Source organism: Haemorhous mexicanus, chromosome 5 (assembly GCF_027477595.1).
Source record: "Haemorhous mexicanus isolate bHaeMex1 chromosome 5, bHaeMex1.pri, whole genome shotgun sequence".
NCBI lineage: Eukaryota > Metazoa > Chordata > Aves > Passeriformes > Fringillidae > Haemorhous > Haemorhous mexicanus.
The window spans coordinates 66,178,556-66,197,909 of NC_082345.1; the positions used below are offsets into that span (position 1 = coordinate 66,178,556).

The 19,354-nt window shown below is 34.6% G+C and overlaps 1 protein-coding gene across 2 annotated transcripts in view; it reads right to left on the bottom strand.

Moving 5' to 3' along the window:
* The window catches only part of CACNA2D1 (calcium voltage-gated channel auxiliary subunit alpha2delta 1), a 358,692-nt gene that overhangs the window by 139,446 nt on the left and 199,892 nt on the right, over positions 1-19,354 (bottom strand). For both annotated transcript variants that reach the window (XM_059847448.1, XM_059847449.1), the window contains exon 6: positions 10,996-11,125. In XM_059847448.1, coding sequence (XP_059703431.1) covers positions 10,996-11,125 — 130 coding nt within the window. The remainder of the gene's footprint in view (positions 1-10,995; positions 11,126-19,354) is intronic.

Sequence of the window (19,354 nt, forward strand, 5' to 3'; positions counted from 1 at the left end):
CCCATGCCATGGGTGGGGACACCTTTTCTGCAAACATCTGTAACAGGCAGTGTTGCTACCAAAACCTCCTTCCATCCTGCTGAACACGTGCAAAAGAGAAGACAGCAACTGGAATCCACCTCTTTGGACCTCCAGAGCTAACCAGGAAAACCCCAGGCTTCTCCAGAAATGAGTTCACGTGGTAAACTATGAGAGCTTGAATTGAAAGGCTCTAAAGAGATAATCACATTTTGGCATTCCCAATCTCTACTTCTTCTTCTTTGTCTTTGCCAAGCCCTATGTGCCTTTTTTTTTTTTTTTAAATTTTTTTTGAGCAGTGTTGTCAGCTTGTTTTGGAAGATTTTCTAATTTAAGATTCTGTTACCATCTTTCCTTCAGCTCTGAACAGTCTGTCACTTGCCATCCCCATCATGCTGAGCTACCCCAGTGTGCTTTTGATTTTCAGCTGCCAGCTGAGAAGGCCAAGGTCTAGATTTGTTTTTTCCCCTCTTTCTTACTCTCTTCCTAGTCAGCAACTATTTAGTGGTTTTTAACAACATAAAGTAAGGTGCTGACCTAAATGGGCCTGAGTGACTTCAAATGCTACTGAAAATTAATGTATACCAAGGACATAGAGCCTTTCAAAGGAACAGACCAGGAGGTTAAAAATGTAAAAAGCTTACCATGAAATATTTCCACAGACTGAACAGTTTTACAGATAACTGTTTTGAAGAGTGGTGTGTCTAACTGCAGAATCAAAATAGTTTAAAAGAACAACTTGTAAGCTGAAGGTTGACTTGCAATGAGATGTTTGACCTTCTTAAAAGCACCCATCCGTATCATGTCGATTAATGGAAAAGTCCTGATCTAATTTTATATCAGATACTTAAGCTAAATGTTTTTGTTGAAAATGTGAACATTTACTTGAAGGAGGCCTGAGAGGCTCCAATGGAAAGGGCAGATAATGGTCTCAATGAAATGTTCTGTATGAACTTGGAAGTCCTGCTAAGAAATAGGCCCCTCAAGCACAAATGCACTTTAACACATACACAGCTTATTCAATTTCATTCAGCTAACCCAGAATTCAGTGCAAATCCATGTAAACATATCCACTGGGTAATTTTAAAGGTTTTGTCCCAGAACAGTTTCCCACTGAAAATTATTTTTATACAATAAAAATTGACAATATTTGTACATAAAAATGCAGAAATTAATATTATTTTAAAATTGCTGGTATTTATTTTCAAATTTTTATCTGATGTAAAATAACCGAGTACTAAAGACATTTGAAAAGACAGATGAAGCAAGAGGGCACTCCAGGGGGAAAGGACACACTGAGGATGACAGAATGCCAAAGCTACAAGATGCCTATTATCTTAAGCAGAAGTATGGCAAAAGTTCTTTATTATCCAAAAGGGATATGAAAAATCACTAGAGATGCAATGTTAGAAAAAAATAGAAAAAATCAGTATGCAATAAAGTGAGTCTGCAGTAACAAATAAACAGTAGTCATATACTTAAATTATATTCTGTAATTTGCTACAACCTTTCAAGGCTCAAATTTTGGACATATCCACAAAAAGCCACTAAGTGTATTCAAAGCCTCATATGCCAACATAATCTTTTTTCTAGTCTTTCTTCTTCATTATTTGTCTTCCTCACTTCAAAACTAAAACTGAACATACTGTTTGTGAAGTTGATACTACTTTAAAAATAGTAATAACTACAGTACTGGATAATATGATAATGCACAAGCAAAAATTATAGTATAGAAGATATAATTAAATCCAATAAGCTACTCATGATTTTACATGTCATTTATCATGGTAATCAACCATGATAAATTTACCAATATGGATATCCCACTACTATCCAGATTTATTACTTTTCTTTTTATTATATAATCTATCATGGTTATTGTTTTTCAGAATAAAATACTTTGAATCTTAACTCTTACGTCCTGCCCACCTAAAACTTAACAACTTTATTTCACTTTTTTCTGAAAGAATCAAATAAGTCAAGTATTTTTAGAGTACAGATTTACAAGGATTCATCATGTAAGTCTTATAAAGTGCAATAACATGGGATATAAATTTTAACCAGTAGAATTAAAAAAAAAAATCATAAGTTAGAGCTAGGCTGCTATAATCTCTGCAAAATTCACAGCTGTGGCATTACCAGCTGGAAATATTAGTCATTCTGAAATATGAGGACCAATTATTAAAAAAATAATTTTACAGAATCCAAATTTCTTTTGCAACCTTGCAAAGCTGAAAACTAGATTTCTTTCCAGAGGGAAATCTTTCATAACTCTGTTGATAATAAGCATAATAAACCTGTTAGATATTAAAACCAAGACAAAACAACAAGACAGTTATAATGATTTAATGAGTAAAGGGATGGTTACATACAAAATATTTCACACTGCCCAAGTAAAAAAAAAAATTGACAGTCATCAAGAGATATTTTATTTCAATTCCTCATAGTTTGTGCGGGTCAAGTAAAGAATAAACAAACTCTTGTTATTCTAATACATTCTTTTTGTATCATATTTTTGTCTCTGTGTGCATCAGGTACTTATTCTTGGCAATACATGTTAGTTATTTTCTGCAGTTTATATTTTATTACTGGCTTTAAGTTACCTTGTCCTCATCTTTAAGGATTTGCACAAGTCTTTGCTTGGCTCATCCCAGCCCAGACAGCACCATCAGATGCCACAGGGGTACAGAGGTGGAGGCAGAATTTTCCTGCACAGTTACATTTGCTGCTCTGCAGCTTTGCACAGGGTCACAGAGGTGTCACCTGCACAGCTCAGGGCAGAGCTGGCAACTTGTGTCAGACCAGAGAAGGAAGGAAGGAAAAGAGGGAAGGGCAAAGTTTCCCTTCCCTTCTCCTCTCCTTCCTCGTTTAGATCTCAACACACTGAACTGAAAAGGCAAACTTGTTTGAGGAGAGAAGAAAAAAAGAATTTACAGGCTCTCAGGACAATCAATGAATATTCCAAAGCTCTTGCACTTCCATTTAAAGTATGTTTTAAGGTCCTTAAGAAAGAACATCTTTATTCGTTTTCACACAAATTGGTATTTTCTTGTTCAATATAAATTACTTCAAGCAATTTAGCACTTTTTTTTCCTAGTAGTCAACTTAAATTACCATATCTACTTGTTTAACAATCTGAAACATCCCTAAACATTTACTGGTTGATGTTTAAATTGTCTTATATTTATAATAAGTTGAATAATGAAGATATACTGATATTTGGTGTTCTGCTTAGCAGTCTGTATTGCAGAAATACAAAGGCCACCATTAGCTATTTTTACCATAAGAACACTGCCAATCATACTGCAGAGCCAACTTTTCCCTCTTGGTACAAGAGGGTTCAATACTAATTGCTTTTCCAAGCTGTGCATAAGAGAGAAAATACAGCAAAAGAAATGGAAAGGGATCTGAGGAGCAGAAGCCATCATCTGTTCTCCAAAATAGATTTTGGCAGTATGTAGAGCTTAAACAATTATTACTCAATCAAGCAGCCTAACAGGCACTGGAATCTCAGGACTTGCTATAAAGTCCAAGATAATTCTGGATGCACACCATATTGCTGGTCAAGAAATCTGCAGAGAGAGGCAGCTATGCTGAATGCCAATGATAATCACCACTCCATTATTAGAAAAGAGTTTTTCACACTTTTGCTTTTTTACAAACTGTAAAAATTAATGTCATACATTTTGGGAAAAGAAAGTAAATAGGGACAAAGAGTTGTTTTGGCATCTTTCTTTTTAAACTCCAGAGTTTGCAAAATCAACACAAAGGAAAATCTCTTCATTGCATGGCATTGTAATTTGTTGAAGGCACATCACAAAGACCAGCTTAAACAGGTAACACAAATTTGGCTTCTGGTATGGCTTTGCACACCTCATTGTGATATTAAAAATTCTAAACACACAGGAGATCATATCCTTTGAGTATTTAAGGAAACTTCATCATGTCAGTGGTCTATGAAGATGAATTTCTGGTTATAAGAACAGGAAAGACACCATATAGAAAGTTTGACAGTCGATGGTGCCCAGAGGGGTGACTGTGAAAAAAGCCCACAGCCACGGGTTAGGGCCATGCCTAAGACCTGCATTGTTCTATTGAAAACCTAAACTCAACTTTTCTATTGAAAACTTAAAATCAATTTTTTCTTAAAAAAGAGCATGAACAACAACAACAGCAAAAAGGAAATAAATGAACCATTTTCTCAACTTGAATAAAAAGAATAATTTTTTATATGTTTTATTCCATTTAAAAATAAACAAGGGTTAACACACCAAAATGTGATTTGGTTTTGTGGAATGTGGTTTTCATGGGGAATTGTGTGTCAGTACAACAACCTGACATAGTTATATTACAGCAATACAGGGCTTCTTTTGTAATAAAATATATCCTAAAATATTTGCTCAATAAATGTGAAGTAGTCTGAGAAAGAGATTATTTTTAAAGTATATCAATTAGAAGGTAAATTTCTGCATCTGACAAATAGGAACCTAGAAGATCAGGAGTCAACTAATTGGTGCATTTCTTTAATGAAGTACAGATGGTAACCATAAAGTTTGGGATTCTCTGGAAGCATGCTGAATACTGAAACAGGGAAAACTGGGATGTCTGCATGGGTGCAGATATTCTGTGTTAATATGCTTACTCATAAAAGAAAGTTGGCAGTGGAAATGAAAATATTATTTCTGCCAAATTAGATCCAATGGAAAAAAAAACTATTTGGAAGTAAAAATAGCACCTGGTAAGAGAAGAACACTGCAACAACATGAAGAAAATTGATTTCTAAAGGATCATGAAGTAAATCCTGTAACTTCTTTTCATCCTTATAACAAATTACTGTATAGGATAAAAGGTTTCACCATGATAAAGAGAAAATTCCCATACTGAATTGCTAGTGAGTTATGACTGTTTGCTTGAATGTAGTATTTAATTCCCCCAGGTTAAATTATCAGAATACATGTAAAATCTTTAAAATATAGGTCTAAGATGTAAAAGTAAAACTTTTATACTAAAACTTAAAATGTTAAACTTAAACTGTTATTTCAGAAGACTTTTCAACACAAAATAACAGATAGAAATGTAAAAATTAGTATCTATTGTTTCCAGCTAGAGACAAATAACAAAATATAGTGCAGTTCAAACACTAGAACAATTATTTTGGGCATAATTTATTCTGTTATATAGAGTCTTTCAAATGTGTCAAAATAAAAATTTACTTTTCAAAAAGATAAAAAAAAAATAATTACTTTTCCAGGAAAGTTTCTGAGTGTTAAATATCAAGACTCACATTATGCTTTCTTTCAGTCAGCTCTCACACTAATACATACAAATAAATCAGATCAATCATATTGATTATAAATAGCTAACCCTTGATACATTTCAAATAAAGATTTTTCAGTTCAGGGGTAGAATATTTCAGAATGCCTACTTTCAGTAGAAACTTGTGTTTAGACAACTGTGTCTCTGAAAGCCTAAGGTATTTAGGTTCTAAATTTACTACTAAAAAACTAGCACCCTGTTTTTATTTTGCAGAAACATATGAAAATTTTTATCAAACACCTTAAGACAACGCAAGTCTAGAAGAGTTCCTGGAATTATAACAGAAGGGTGTTTTATTTCAGATTTGCCACTATTTATTTTTCCATTATGAACTTTATGTCACATTTAAAAAGTAGTTAGTCTTGGATAAACTTTCCTGGCCAAAATGGATTCTCCAATATTCAGCTTGAGAGTATGCTATTATATCATTTTTGTGATGCATCATTATTAGGCAGATTGCTTTAAATCTACATTGAGAATTCCTTACCATTCCAAAATAGCATGTGCCTAACCAATTCAGTCTTTCAAAGAGGAAAAAATTACCTTTGGCTACAGAAAGGTCTTTCCCTATTCTAGCTTATTATCTTAACTTTTGATAACTTTAGACAGAAGTCATGGTCAGCTTGATGTCAAGTGATTATGCTAGACCATACATCCAATTAAATTAATGGTACTAATCCCAGTACCAAAATATAAATACCTCCTTGCAATGGAAAATACTTTTCAAGTTGTTTGGCCTTCTGGATTGTGACAGAAACAAGCTTTTTCAGCAAGTTAGAAAAGTTATTTCTTTTTGCTGATTATTCAAATAAGAATTTAATTCAGGGAGCTTTAGCAATCTACCTGGGGGGGGAAAAAACCCAACTGTAATTGTCAGAGCATAAAAAGCAATAGTGACCCTAGAGTTCTTTACTTAGGCTTCTGCATTGGTATTTTCCTTTCAGGTTTAATATTGAACCAACCAGGCAGTACTTAGGGACTTAGCTGACACTAACATTTTCTTCATAATTACCCCAAGCCATAGACTTTGGTATTTAAAACAGGCTGACACTGAAATTCATTTAAAGCTCTACTTCACTCATTACATGTTTTCACAAATAACTCCCTGATTAAGATAACGGAGAAGAAAAAAAAAAAAAAAAAAAAAATCAGAAGTTACAGTAATCTCACATGCTATCTGCACAAGACATACATAATATCTATGTCCAAATTTAAAGGTGTGAACACACACGAAATCAGAGACTTGAAACAACCATTTTTCACCTTTGATGTAGCAAGCCTGCACTATTCATTTATCCTTTGCAATAAACCAAGAGAATACCTTCAGTTTGTCAGCTATCTCAAAAAATATATCAAGAGCACTAATCTTAAAACATGCTGAACCAATTATAAGGAATGTGGATGTAGAGCAACAAAATATTTACACAACACTTTATCCATATCTGGATTCCTTAATAAATCCCTTTTGTTATCCACACATAAGACCTTCCATGAATAAATGATAACACACTTTTTCCTAGTTTATTTAAATTGGGGGTTTCATTTGGAGGGGTAATATTGCCACACTCATGGTTTCATTTCCCAGTATTTCTGAGGGTTTTATTCACAGAATCATAGAAAGAGCTAAATTAGAAGGGACTTTAAAGATCATCTTCTTCCAACATTCCTGCCATGTGCTGGAACTCTTTCCACTAGACTGCTGTTCCCAAATGTTTTTTTTTTTTTTTTTCCTATTCAAGCTCTTAGCCTGAGATACACAAGATTAGCAGAAACTGTGCAACACTTAAAAATTCACCAAGGAAATAATATTCTGGTCAAGATAAAAATCACTGTAGTATCTAACTCTTTTTTAAAAAATTATTTCTAAAAGATTTTATTACCCTTGAGTGATATACTGGAGTACCAGAATATCAAAATACTTTATCCATAACTAATTATTTACATATATGACTCACCACTAGAAAGATAAATTTTATGTCCACTGCCAAACTTGATATCAAATAATATATAATAAATACAAGACTTTAGACAACAGCAAAATTTTGACTGACATGAAAAGGGAATATGAAGCAACAGTATTTATATTCTATTATTACTAAGGTATATGAACCATCAATTACTTGTAACTCAATATTTATGCCTGGTTTGATGGCTTCAGAGAAGGGAAGCCCTTTTTTCTTGCTGGTTGCTGTCCAAATATATTCAAAGTTATGTTGTCATGTTCATGACATATTACTTTCAACCTGACACTTTAATCAGCTCTTCCACACAAATCAAGTAGTGACTGACATGTGGAAGCACTATTTCTGATTTAAAGGGAGAAAAGCAGGAATAACCACACAGAAAAAAGCAAACCTGGTTTGTGTGCTGTGCCTAACACCTCACCTCAAACCATAACAGCAGTGTAACACAGACCTAGAGGAATCACTGTGACAGATGGGGAGAGTGGATCCCAGACAGAAAGGACATGTGGTGTATCCAGTGGGAAGGATAACCTTGCCAGGGATTGCCTCTCACTTCTGGCCTGCAGTTCCTATATTCTGCTTAGGGATAAGCAGGGTACAGTTTTAATGAGGATTTAGAAACAAGACTTCAGCTATTACTAATAGGAGATGCATGACTAATTTCTAGTGCATGTGTTAGAAAGGACCTGAGGGTCTGTTCTGCTTTCAGCTGCAGATTGATTTTATTTCAAAACCTAAATGGGCCTCTTAAAAAATACTGAATTAAAAGTCTGATCTTGTTCTATTTTATTGGGATTGCCTCCTTTCTTCAATCCTCAGAAAAAGGCAAGTAAATTAACTCCTTAGACTTTCTCCTGTCTCTGCATAGGTTTTGGAACAAGATCCAGGAAAAGAAAAAAATATTAATAATAAAACAGAACAGCTTTCATAATGCTTCTTTCTAAAATCAACTCCCAAAGTAATAAGCTGGATGTAGTAAATGGCTATTTTGTTATGATGTATTGCATATTTTTATGGTGAAATAAATGACCTACTTCACAAGAATCTCTTCTCTATATTTCAACAAAGAAAATCACTATATATGTAGGAAGAAAAGGATATTATTTTACCTACCACACAAGATTTTAAGTAGGTTGTGCACCATTACAGAATTATTAGACAAAAAAGTTTTCCAATTTATAAAAAAAGAAGTGGACAGAAATTAATTATTTGATTCCATTTAAAATCATTAATAATCATAATTAATAACTACAATAGAAATTAAACATAAATAGAAAACATTTTAATGGATAGCATATTGATTATCTTAAAAGTCTCTTCCAACCCTAATGATGCTGTGGTTCTATGGTTAAGAGTCAAATTCCCAGTTTCATACAGAAAATAATCAATTACATGAAAAAGTGTGATTGACAGGCCCAAGTGAAAATCCTGATCACATGTGGCTCTACCAGTAATTGTCCCTCTCCCCTAGGGACAAGAACCTGCTGCTGCAAGAGGCGAGAGGAGTAAAAACCAATCTCAAGGAGGAATAGGCAAGTCAAATATCCAGTCATTGAAAACTGTTCTGTGAGATTCAGAAAGCAATTCTTTGTTTCTCTTGGCAACCTGCAAAGCATATACAATAAAGGAGAAAAAATGAAATCTGCTTGCCAAGGCATAATTCAGTCAAAAAAATTGGCTTTCAAGCTGTAAAACTTTTGAACTGTGTCTCTTCCACTGCTTCTCAGAAGGATTCTTTGTAATACCTGTGTTACAAATGCTTCCAAGCAGATTGGGATTTATACAAGGAATTGCAGGTAGCATTTTCAAATGAACAGCTGCTCTCTGTTATAGTGGACACTGAAACCTCCCAGTAAATGACAGGTTAGCTCCTGTGAACAGGCAGAAAAATGACAACAGTGTTCAAGACACCTTATCTGTCTTTCTAGAGTTATAAAAATTGCTTGTAGATCATAATGTGAAAAGAACAACACTAAATTCTACTTTTGGAAATCTGTTGGTGAATGACTACCTCACAATTGCTCACTTGTGCTTGAGATGACACATGAACTTTGTAACTATAAAATAGAACCTGGTGAACATTTTGTGTTTATTGACATGAAATCTGTCACTCTTAGGTATTCTCAAGCTGTTATCTCTGAAAATTCCATCTGTAACAAAAAGTTACCCAGCCACACAACAACATGATTTTTCTGACATAGAAATACAGACTTTCTGGTAATTTTCTAGGCTTCCACTTCTCTGGTAATTAATACAAAATCCAGACCCAAGAATCAGAAACCATATATGTTGCACATGCACATACATTTCTCTGTCCAGAAGTGTAAATTTCTTTCTGCTATTATCATTTTATTCGATACTAAAGTTGTACCTTTCCTGTGGAAATCATAATCTCTCTTCCTTTTCAAGTTTATGGGCTGTACAGTGACATTACATAGCATACATTTTTTAAGGTATATGTGTCCTCAGGAATTCCATTTAAAATGTTAAGTTCAACACAACAAGAAAACATCTTATGTACTGTTATGATGACAATCTTATACCAAAGTTTACATGGCACTTATAAATATCCTCACAACTGGAGATGAGCTTTTTCACTATTTTAACAGTGAAGAATCAATTCTCTTTCAAAAAATGAAAAAAAAAAAAAAAAGGAAATGGCTTGTCACTTCTCTGTAATCCTGCAATTAAGGTGCACTTTAGCACTTATTAAAGCCAGAATCCCAGAATAATCCTTTAGGTCTGTCAGTCAAGCTCACCATATAAGAATACAAGCTACTATGATTCTTTCCCCCATCATACTGACATTTCCATTTTCATCCCCGTGCCATTTATGGAAGCTGCACGCAACTGTGGCCATGAATTTAAAAAAGCTCAGGTCACACTAGGGTCTCTTTCCTCTTGATGAGACTTTAAAAGAGGAAAAAGACTGCATACTTGAAATTAGGACCTTAAACTAAAAAAATCAAAACTTAAAAATAGAAATACGATTTAATTTTTCTCCCCACCTTTTAAAAAATATGCAGCTCCATTGAATGCTGAAATGTCTTTTTGTGTAAAGACTTTTGCTTGATGATGAGCACAGGGACTTATTTCCATCTTGAAAGATAAATACTTAGTTTTGAAATACAATTAAAGAATCCTCATCTGTATGTGCACATACATATTATTTTTTGCATAGTTTAGAATAACTTTTTGCAAATTCTCTGCCAGTCTGTTACTGCAATTCAAGAAATGCACTGGATGAAATATTGGTACTACCAGCTCACATAGCATGTTATTTCCCTAAACTGTACCAGCTTGTGAGATACTTAAAAATGTTTTCAGAACTCATCCCTGCCTGAGGCCAAACAGAATATAAAGAAGAGCTGTCAAGAACTGTTTGTATTAAATGTGAACAGCACAGAGAAAGAATGGATCAGATCATAAGAATATGCAAGAGTTTTGTCTCACCTCCAGTTACATTTGTGAAACTCAGATCCAATCCTAAAGGGTCTCTTTAACTGCAGCACCTACCAATTCATAAAATTAATCATATCTCTAATACCACACATCCGTGAAGTAGCACTGAAGAAGTAACAATGACAATAACAGCAAACCTCTACTAAAAATGGAGACAAACAATGTTTTAAGAATGGGAAAGAAATAATGAGCTTAGAATTAAAATACAAAATCACTTTGTTCACATGCCACTTACAGCCTTCATAAATGTCTGTTGGTATGTGGACTGCTGCATGTTGGTAAGATGTTTGCCGTCGGAAAACAGGATCGTCTTCAAATACTGGTCTGATTCTCTGGCTGCCAGATTCAGTTTCATTCTTTTCAGGCTTTTTAAAGAAAAACATGTAAAGGGCAAAATATTAAAAAAACGTGCTAAAAACAATGCCACTCACATTTTCTCTTTTTATGTAGAACAGTCATAGCTTTTCTTTCATTGCTAAGATTTTGCATTTCTATATAAACAGAATTAGTTTCTACAGGTCAAGAAATATTTGTATATAGTTTGCTTTCAGTTTGGATTTACCCAATGCTTTCAGTGAAATGAAGACCAGAAAAAGAAAAATATGAGCCTAACACCTTACACACTTAAACTTCATAACTACTTGGAATTTTTACACCATAACAAAAGGCAAATTAATTACCTTTTCTTACATGTCATAGCTTGCATAAAATCTTAAATATTACTTTTTTTTCCTTATGCAGATCATATCACAAGTCACAAATCTAAAAATGATACCACCCATATATATTGCATAAACAGATTTTTCAGAAACAGTGCTGTACATCCAGAAAAAGTAAGGAAATAAATTAAGCCTCCCTAGAATTTCTGATTGAATGAGGTTTTATTCATTGGTGTATTTGAAGCATGTCTCAGTGAAATCCCATGTACTGGCTACATCTGTCCAAGGAGAATGGTCCCTAAATACTCAGGTGCTCACCATCACCCGTCTGCCTTGGGTTCCTATTTTTTCTCACCTGTCTGCACCCTGATACACATTTCTTGATTCCTTCCAGTTCACTCACTCAGTTTGTACCAGTTCTTAACCATTTTGAAAAGCTGAGATTTTTTTGAAGTGTGGAACCAAGGACGTAATGAAGGCCAAAAAGGATGTGGGAGGGTCTTCAGCTGTCCCTGCTGCAGCTGGAACAAGAGGCTCCATGCCATGGGTTGAGTGCCACTTAAAGCAGTAATACAGCAACTTTGATACTGAATGATTACTCAGGCCAGCTATTGGAAGCAATTAAAATGGTATTTTTAATGCTATAGAATCATCAGGTTTTGAAAATGTGCTATGCTTGATAAATAGTGCTGACAATAGAGCACCTGATGGTCAGTTGGCATGTGTGTGCTGAGGCCACTCTGTTTATTATCCTCTATTTATCTTTTTATGTATCTATTTATTTCTTATCTATCTATCTATCTATCTATTTCTCTATTATCTAAGTATAGACAGATCAACTTTAGCTTATCCACAATGCCATGTAATGAAACTGCCTGTGTTCTCTCATCTGCTTCATCTCAATGTTACAGAACAAGTATATACCATTCTCAGTATAGGTTCAAATGCTGCCTGAAGTAAGCATAAAAACCTGGGTGGTTTCTAAAGAACTGGTTTTCTTTGGAAATACAAAGGGCAGAACTCATCTAACCAGTGAGAGCCACCGATTTCGACAACCCAGCAGTGCTGTGCTCATCACTGCAGGCTGCCTTCATGGTGAATGAAGAGCAATGGGGATGTTTAGAGTGCAATTCATCTTATCCTAATTAGACACCTATTTTCCCATGACATGAATCATGCTTTAGAAGTGCCTCCTACTTTTGATTGATTGTAGAAGTAGCTCTAGAGCAAATCACCTAGATGTGGAAGTCAGCAATACAGCTGCCTAGAATTAGGTGAGATGAATCTCACAAGTCTGCTAAACTTCCAGAAGAAAAGAAGATGGATACTCATTTTGAGTATTTTTATGCAGCATGGCTACTACATCCTAGGCTGACAAGGTCAATTTCCTGTAAAGTATTTAACTGCATTCTGTGAATGATTAAGAGTTTGGGAGGGGGCATAGCCAGCAGAGGTGACCCAAGATGATCAGAGATATCCCCTTCTAATGATGTTATGCTCAATACTACAAGCTCAGAGAAATGAGGAGAGAGGGGACATTCATCATGAAGGTGGAGTATTTGTGGAGCAACTGCTGTGTGTTCTCAGAACCTACTTCCCAGAAAGTGTTTGGATATTTCCTGCTGGGAGAAAGTAACAAATTAATCTTTTTATTTCCATTGCTTCAATATTTGGATTTTGCTTTTCTTAATTAAACTGTCTTTATCTCAATCCATGAGTCTTATGGTCTTTTTTTTCTCACCCCTCCACTGCTGCAGGAGGGTGATGGTACAGGAGAATGTGACAGCTTTGTGGGCAGCCAGAAGCCAGACAAGGCTCACAACGATTATAACTTACTTGGAAGGGTGCAGACTAAAGCCAGGATCAGTAACAGTTTATGCATCATGTGATTTGAAATGACACAGCATTATGACAGCTTCAGACAATGTAATTTGGTTCAATTTTTCATAGTTTTTTGTTGTGTTGTTTGCTTGGGTGTTTTTCTGCTTCTATATTATCCCATTGTTTTTTTTCCATGGCCCAAAACTGGCATGCAAAATATTACACAAATTCTGGAGTTCTTTTCATAAGTTATCTTTTAGCTTCAAGTTGCTCCAAGTAATGAGTTTGTCTAATTATGCAAATGCAATCCCAATAGTCAATCATTCATGTGGCAAAATCTCCCTTCTGTTGGGAAGTCATTTGATTAAAAAAAACATTCTAACAATCCTATTTCTAAAAATTAGTAGCAATGACTACAAACCCTCAAGACTTTCACAGTACACTTCAGAAAATAATTGGGGACCATGAGGCCACATAACCACACTAAAATATGTGAATGATTGAATGGCAAAATATTTATTTCAACTAAATTTCCACAATAAATTTATGGGAGGGAATGGGTATGGTAAAAGAGAGAGGATATTCCTTGAGCATAGAATCAAGGAATATCCTGAGCTGGAATGGACTGACTAGCCAAAGTTCATCAAAGTTCAGCTTCTGGCCCAACAGAAAGCAATCCCAATAATCACTCATTTTTCCATCCAGTCCATCTTAGCAGGTCTTGCACTAAAGTTTTTGTATTACAATATATTTAGATTTTTGCTTGAAATTCCTGAGGCATCACAACATAAAATGATCATGTTTCTTCTCATTGTTATTGCAATTTCGTTCCAATTAATAACTACAACCTTTCTTTCAGTCCTTCCATTCACTCATATGCTATGAAAGAAGCTTCATGTCTACTGCCAAAATCTGATTAAACTTTGTTGAAATTGAAACCACTCAATTAATTATGACCTGAATGCCAAAAAATTTAAAAAAAAAAAAAAAAAAAAAAAAAGTTCTACTTCTCACATTTCTAATAGCACACACACAGGTCCCCCTGAAAAAGACTGTGACTGACTCTGTTTTTATTCCTACCAATATTACATGATACCCAATCAAAAAAATTAATCTAAAAACTCTTTTCAACTTCATTAATGCATGCAATGGATTTAAAACTGCATAAAGTAATGTAGGTGCTTTCACACTGCTCTTGTTGACCTGTGGAAATATTTTGTGAAGCACAGCTCTGACAGTGAAACAATACATCAGTCTGCCCAAAAGCCAAAGACAAGAAATAACAAAATCCTGTAAAAATTCCTAAGTTACTCTCACCTAGGAACAATTTGTTCTAAATCTAAAGGTGTCTGAACTAGTTCTGTACACAACAGGAAAGTATCAGAATCATTTCTGGAAAATTAGTTCTGAACTCCTTACAAGATATTTATACTATAGTGGATTCTTCTATAGAAAATAAATCTATTTGGTTTTAATTTGCATTTACTTTTGAATTTCAAGTAGCTTAAATCTGAAAAAAAAAAAAAAAAAGAAAAAGGAAAAAAAAGAAATTATTAAAAAGGAAAACCTAAATGTTATTAATAATTTTAATCTTGCATTTCAATGAAAAGCCTGACAGATTGTGGTGTCAGTTGGTACAGTTTTATACCCAGTTAAACTTTGTTCTCAGAAAAGGAAAAATGAGCAAAACACCTATTTTGATGGAAAGTGATCCAGCATGTGAATATAATTAAAACCCAACTCCAGCCAATTTCTCTCTCAAGTCAGGAGCTGAAATGCAATCAATACTGGCACAGAAAAATCCCACAGGAGACAGTGGCTGAAGATTAATTTTCTATCTATTCAAACCTGGCCTTCACTTACTGCATTACATTGTTACCTACCACTGACAGTCAGCAAAATAACTCACTCATTTCGCTGCAATGAATTTCCAGACCAATTTCTTCCTCCCTTAAGAGGAAGATAAAATTAATTTCTCTTTTCAGTTCACATTTGTGCCATTTTAAAGCTTTTTTTTTGGTTGTTGTTAATAAATAAGTTGGGGTTTTTTATGTGTCTGTCATTCACCATCAGGATAAACAGAAATTGATATAGAAGCTAAAACACAAGTAATGAGTTTTTTTTGTTTTTTGCAGCTAATCTTTGTGATTATTTCTAAATCTTTCTTGGCATGATGTCCAATAAACTGGAGGGTACCTTCTGCATCTTTTTTATAAGCCAAGTACACAGCAGAAACAATGCAACTTCTCTCTAGAGGGCTTTCTGAACTTAAATTATTGTATTTACATGAGTTAACTGGAAGCTTTTTGCCAAGAAGTTTTACTGAAAAATTTGTCTAAAAAAACATCCATTAAAACAAAATTGATAAAGATCATTTCAAGGAATTGTGACATAGTCTAGCTGCCCATTTCACAGCAGCCAAACTTATCCTGATTCCTTTCCACAGCATTCAGTTACTTTCCATCATCACAGCTGTAAGAAGATAAATGGATTTTCTATCTCTATTAATATATTTTTGTTTATTTGAAAAATACTGGTTATTGTGGAAATGAGAAGGCTTTTCCATTAGTATAAAAAATATTTTTGCTTTTTGCACATGTTGAAAACTCACAACCAGAAAGCTGGCACTATTTACAAAAAAAGACCCCAAAACATCAGTGAAACACAAAAAAACTCACCACCCAAGTGAAGCAGTCTTCACTTGATTTTGGAAAGCAGATTCTTTTCAGGAACAATTTAGAAGTTGCTCAAAGCATCATAACAGATTTAGCATCAAGATGAAAGAAGAAAAGTAGATTTCTTTCAATTCCTGAACTGATATTCAGTCATTAATAATGACACCTGCCTGCTTTCATATTTATGTAAAACAGAAAGGAATTGGTTGCTAGTATTTTCCATTGCCTTCATATCCAGGGACTGTGTTCTGCACAAAACCTCACTTTCCCACCACCATCATTTTAAAGAATGATTGTAGAGATGGAATTATAATTGTTGTAAATAATAAACACCCAAATTTCTTCCTCAGTGATTCCTTCCTGTCTTACCTTGCAGAATTCTGGAAGTTTTATATTTTCATCTCTACCTTTTAGCCTGATTTTTATTTCTGAATTTCTGAATATCTGCTGAAATTTCTAAATGTAAATTTTTATACAATTGGGGCTCGCTTTTTTTAATCATCTCCCAGATCTACTCTGTACAAATGAAACTGTCACATACAAAATAAGCACAGAATTTCTCCTATGCTCAGTTCTGTACTCTTTTATTCCTTTTCTGTTTTAGTTAGTTTTGCTGTTTTCCTGGGTTTTTTTCCTCCCTGAGGAAAATAATCCAGTAGAACCACATCCAAAGCCCCTCTGAAAATGCTTGTGGCCCCATTAAAAAGTTAAAGCTGGACCTAACAGAGAGAGAAAAATGGGCCATTGCTCGAAGCACACAGCTCAGCAAATGCCTGCAGCAAGCAAGGGCTGGGGACAGCTCTCCTAAGGACTAGGAGTTAATTCTGAAGAGCAGCTGAAATGCATTTCTAACAGCCACAGCACTTTTACTGCATTTCAGATAATGTAATGAGAGCATTGCCTTCTGATAACATTTTTTATTTCCTTTTCACTAGCTGTGATTTTCCAGCTGTGGAGAACTGCTGAGAGCATTCAGGTGGTTGTGATGGACCTGTGAAGAGTTTATTTTGTTTTCACTCTGTGTCAGTGGGGGACTCTGGTCTTCCCTTTGCAACAGGATGATTTTAAGTGACATCCTTCTGCCTACTCTTAGGGACAAAATAATTCAAGGACTTCCAATTAAAACAAGAAAACAGCTGGCTCAGAAGAACCAAAATATTTTTCTGTTATACAACAGGGAGGTGTTAAACATAAGACTATATAAACATGCATATTCACATATATAAACATATGAAACTTTTTCTTTTTTTCAAATATAAGTAGGGTCTGGGTAGCTTCAGAAAGGGAATTAAGAGGGAATTTAGTAAGTAAATAATTTATATTTGCTTGTCAGTGTGTCATCCTCAAGGGCCATTGTATTTAATACAGGTAAGAGTTGCTTTCAGAGTTTTCAATGTTTCCATATGCTTCTAATGGATCAGTTGGTTACTCTAAGTCAATGATAAAGCAAATGGAACTCTGCATTGAGTATTGATGATTAAAAAAAAAGGTAAATTCTCTTCTAGAAGTAATTTAAATTCCAGAATTCTGCCAACTAAGTAATGTCAGTATGTACCAAATACAAAGTCAAAATAATTTAAAAGTATTTATTTGCCTCTTAGGCTAGTTTATAATACAGATATCTTTTCTCTTTGATAATTTCTATACAGCTACTTACAGGCTTGTTCCTGTCTACTGTACACAAGACCATATGATATTTTATGGATGGTACAAAACCATGGGGGGAAGTTATGCATTCATTTATCTGACTTTTATGGTTCACAACTTCTGATGAGAACTTTTAGATAGGCAAAAAATTATTATATGTCTCAAACATAATAGTTTTTTTCTTTTTATTTGTATTTTGGTCTATTCACAGAATTCAATGCTTCATGATTTTGGTTCCATAAATTAATAAATCCTTGATGAAATTAATTGATCAAATGTAATGAACTTGAAATATGGGGACAGGCTGTTTTTAGCAGGGTCTCTTGATACAAGACCAAGATTCAGTTGTAGTTTACAACTGAAAGAGGGTAGATTCAGACTTGATATAAGGAAGAAGTATTGAGGGTGGGAAAACACTGGGAAATGTTGCCCAGAGAAGTGGTGGATGCCTCCATCTATGGAAATATTCAAGGTCAGGTTGGTTTGGTCTCTGAGCAATCTGATCTCGTTGATGATGTCCCTGCTTAATGAATGGGCTTGGAGTAGATGAACTTTAAAAGTTCCTTCCAATCAAAACTATTTTATGATCCTGTGAAAATATTGTGACACTTCAATTAATTATATTCTAGAGAAACAGATGAAAACATATGGGTTTTCCCAATTTCTTCAGGTGGAAAGATTTTCAACATAGAAATCCAAGCTTCTGGAAGTCTTCTGTTTAAAAAAGTTGAAATCTATGGGGGTGCCTTAAATACCAAAATTCAGGTAATTATATATTTCTAAAATTTTCTTAATTTCTGACATAAAGGAAACATTTATAAGGTATCATTTTTCAATAAGCTAAGGAAAAAAAAAACCCTTAAGATTAAAAGATAGTAATAAAGGAATTGATGAAAATTTCTTTTTTAAATTATTACAGATTGCATGTGACCTTCACTACAAATCTACACAGAGTCTGCTGTAGCAATATTAGTATGCAAAAAATCATTTCTGTCCTGTCCTATTTTCTCTGGAGCTACAATGACAGGTAAAATGAAATGCATATTTAAATATTTAAGCACATAAGAAATGTAAGACTTATTTATCTTCCTAAAGATAAATGTGACTTCCCCACCCTGAGGTCATTGAAAACCTCTCCAATCCCCACAGTGTTTCAGGGATGATGGAGAGGTGCCTCACAATGGCATCAGCACCCCTGGATCCATCTCATCTGCTCCCACGGACACACACATTTCTGACTACCCCAGTGGTCTCTAACTCCATCCCTTCCATTCCTGAAGGTTCAGGCAACAGCTCCATATCCCTCCTGGGTTATATATCCTGGTCATGAGACTGGGGATCATGACATGTAATCCCACCTGAGTGTCCCACCCTGGTCCTCTTCCACATGGGGTGATGGTCGGGGAAAACTCAGGGCTTTGTGACCGAGGTGTTCACCAAGAGTGATCTTCCTGCCTGCCCTTAAATAATCAGGAGCTGCTCAGATCTGCCTACTTCAGCACTGACTGTAACAGTGGCTTGACTGCATAAAAAATTATCATTAGACAACTGTGGGAATACAAGAACATACTAGAAGAAAAGCAAATCTCCCTTTAACTGATGGAAATGCTACTAAAAGTTCAGAAAAACCTAGTTAATTATTAGTCAAACAACAAAAAAAAGTCCTTTAAATTTCAGAGCCTCCTTCACTGATCTTCCACATCCCATGAGTATACTCAAACATATGTAATAAAATAAAATAAAAAATCCATTGTTGACAAAAGTCCTCTAAAATACCTAGTCATCTAAATTT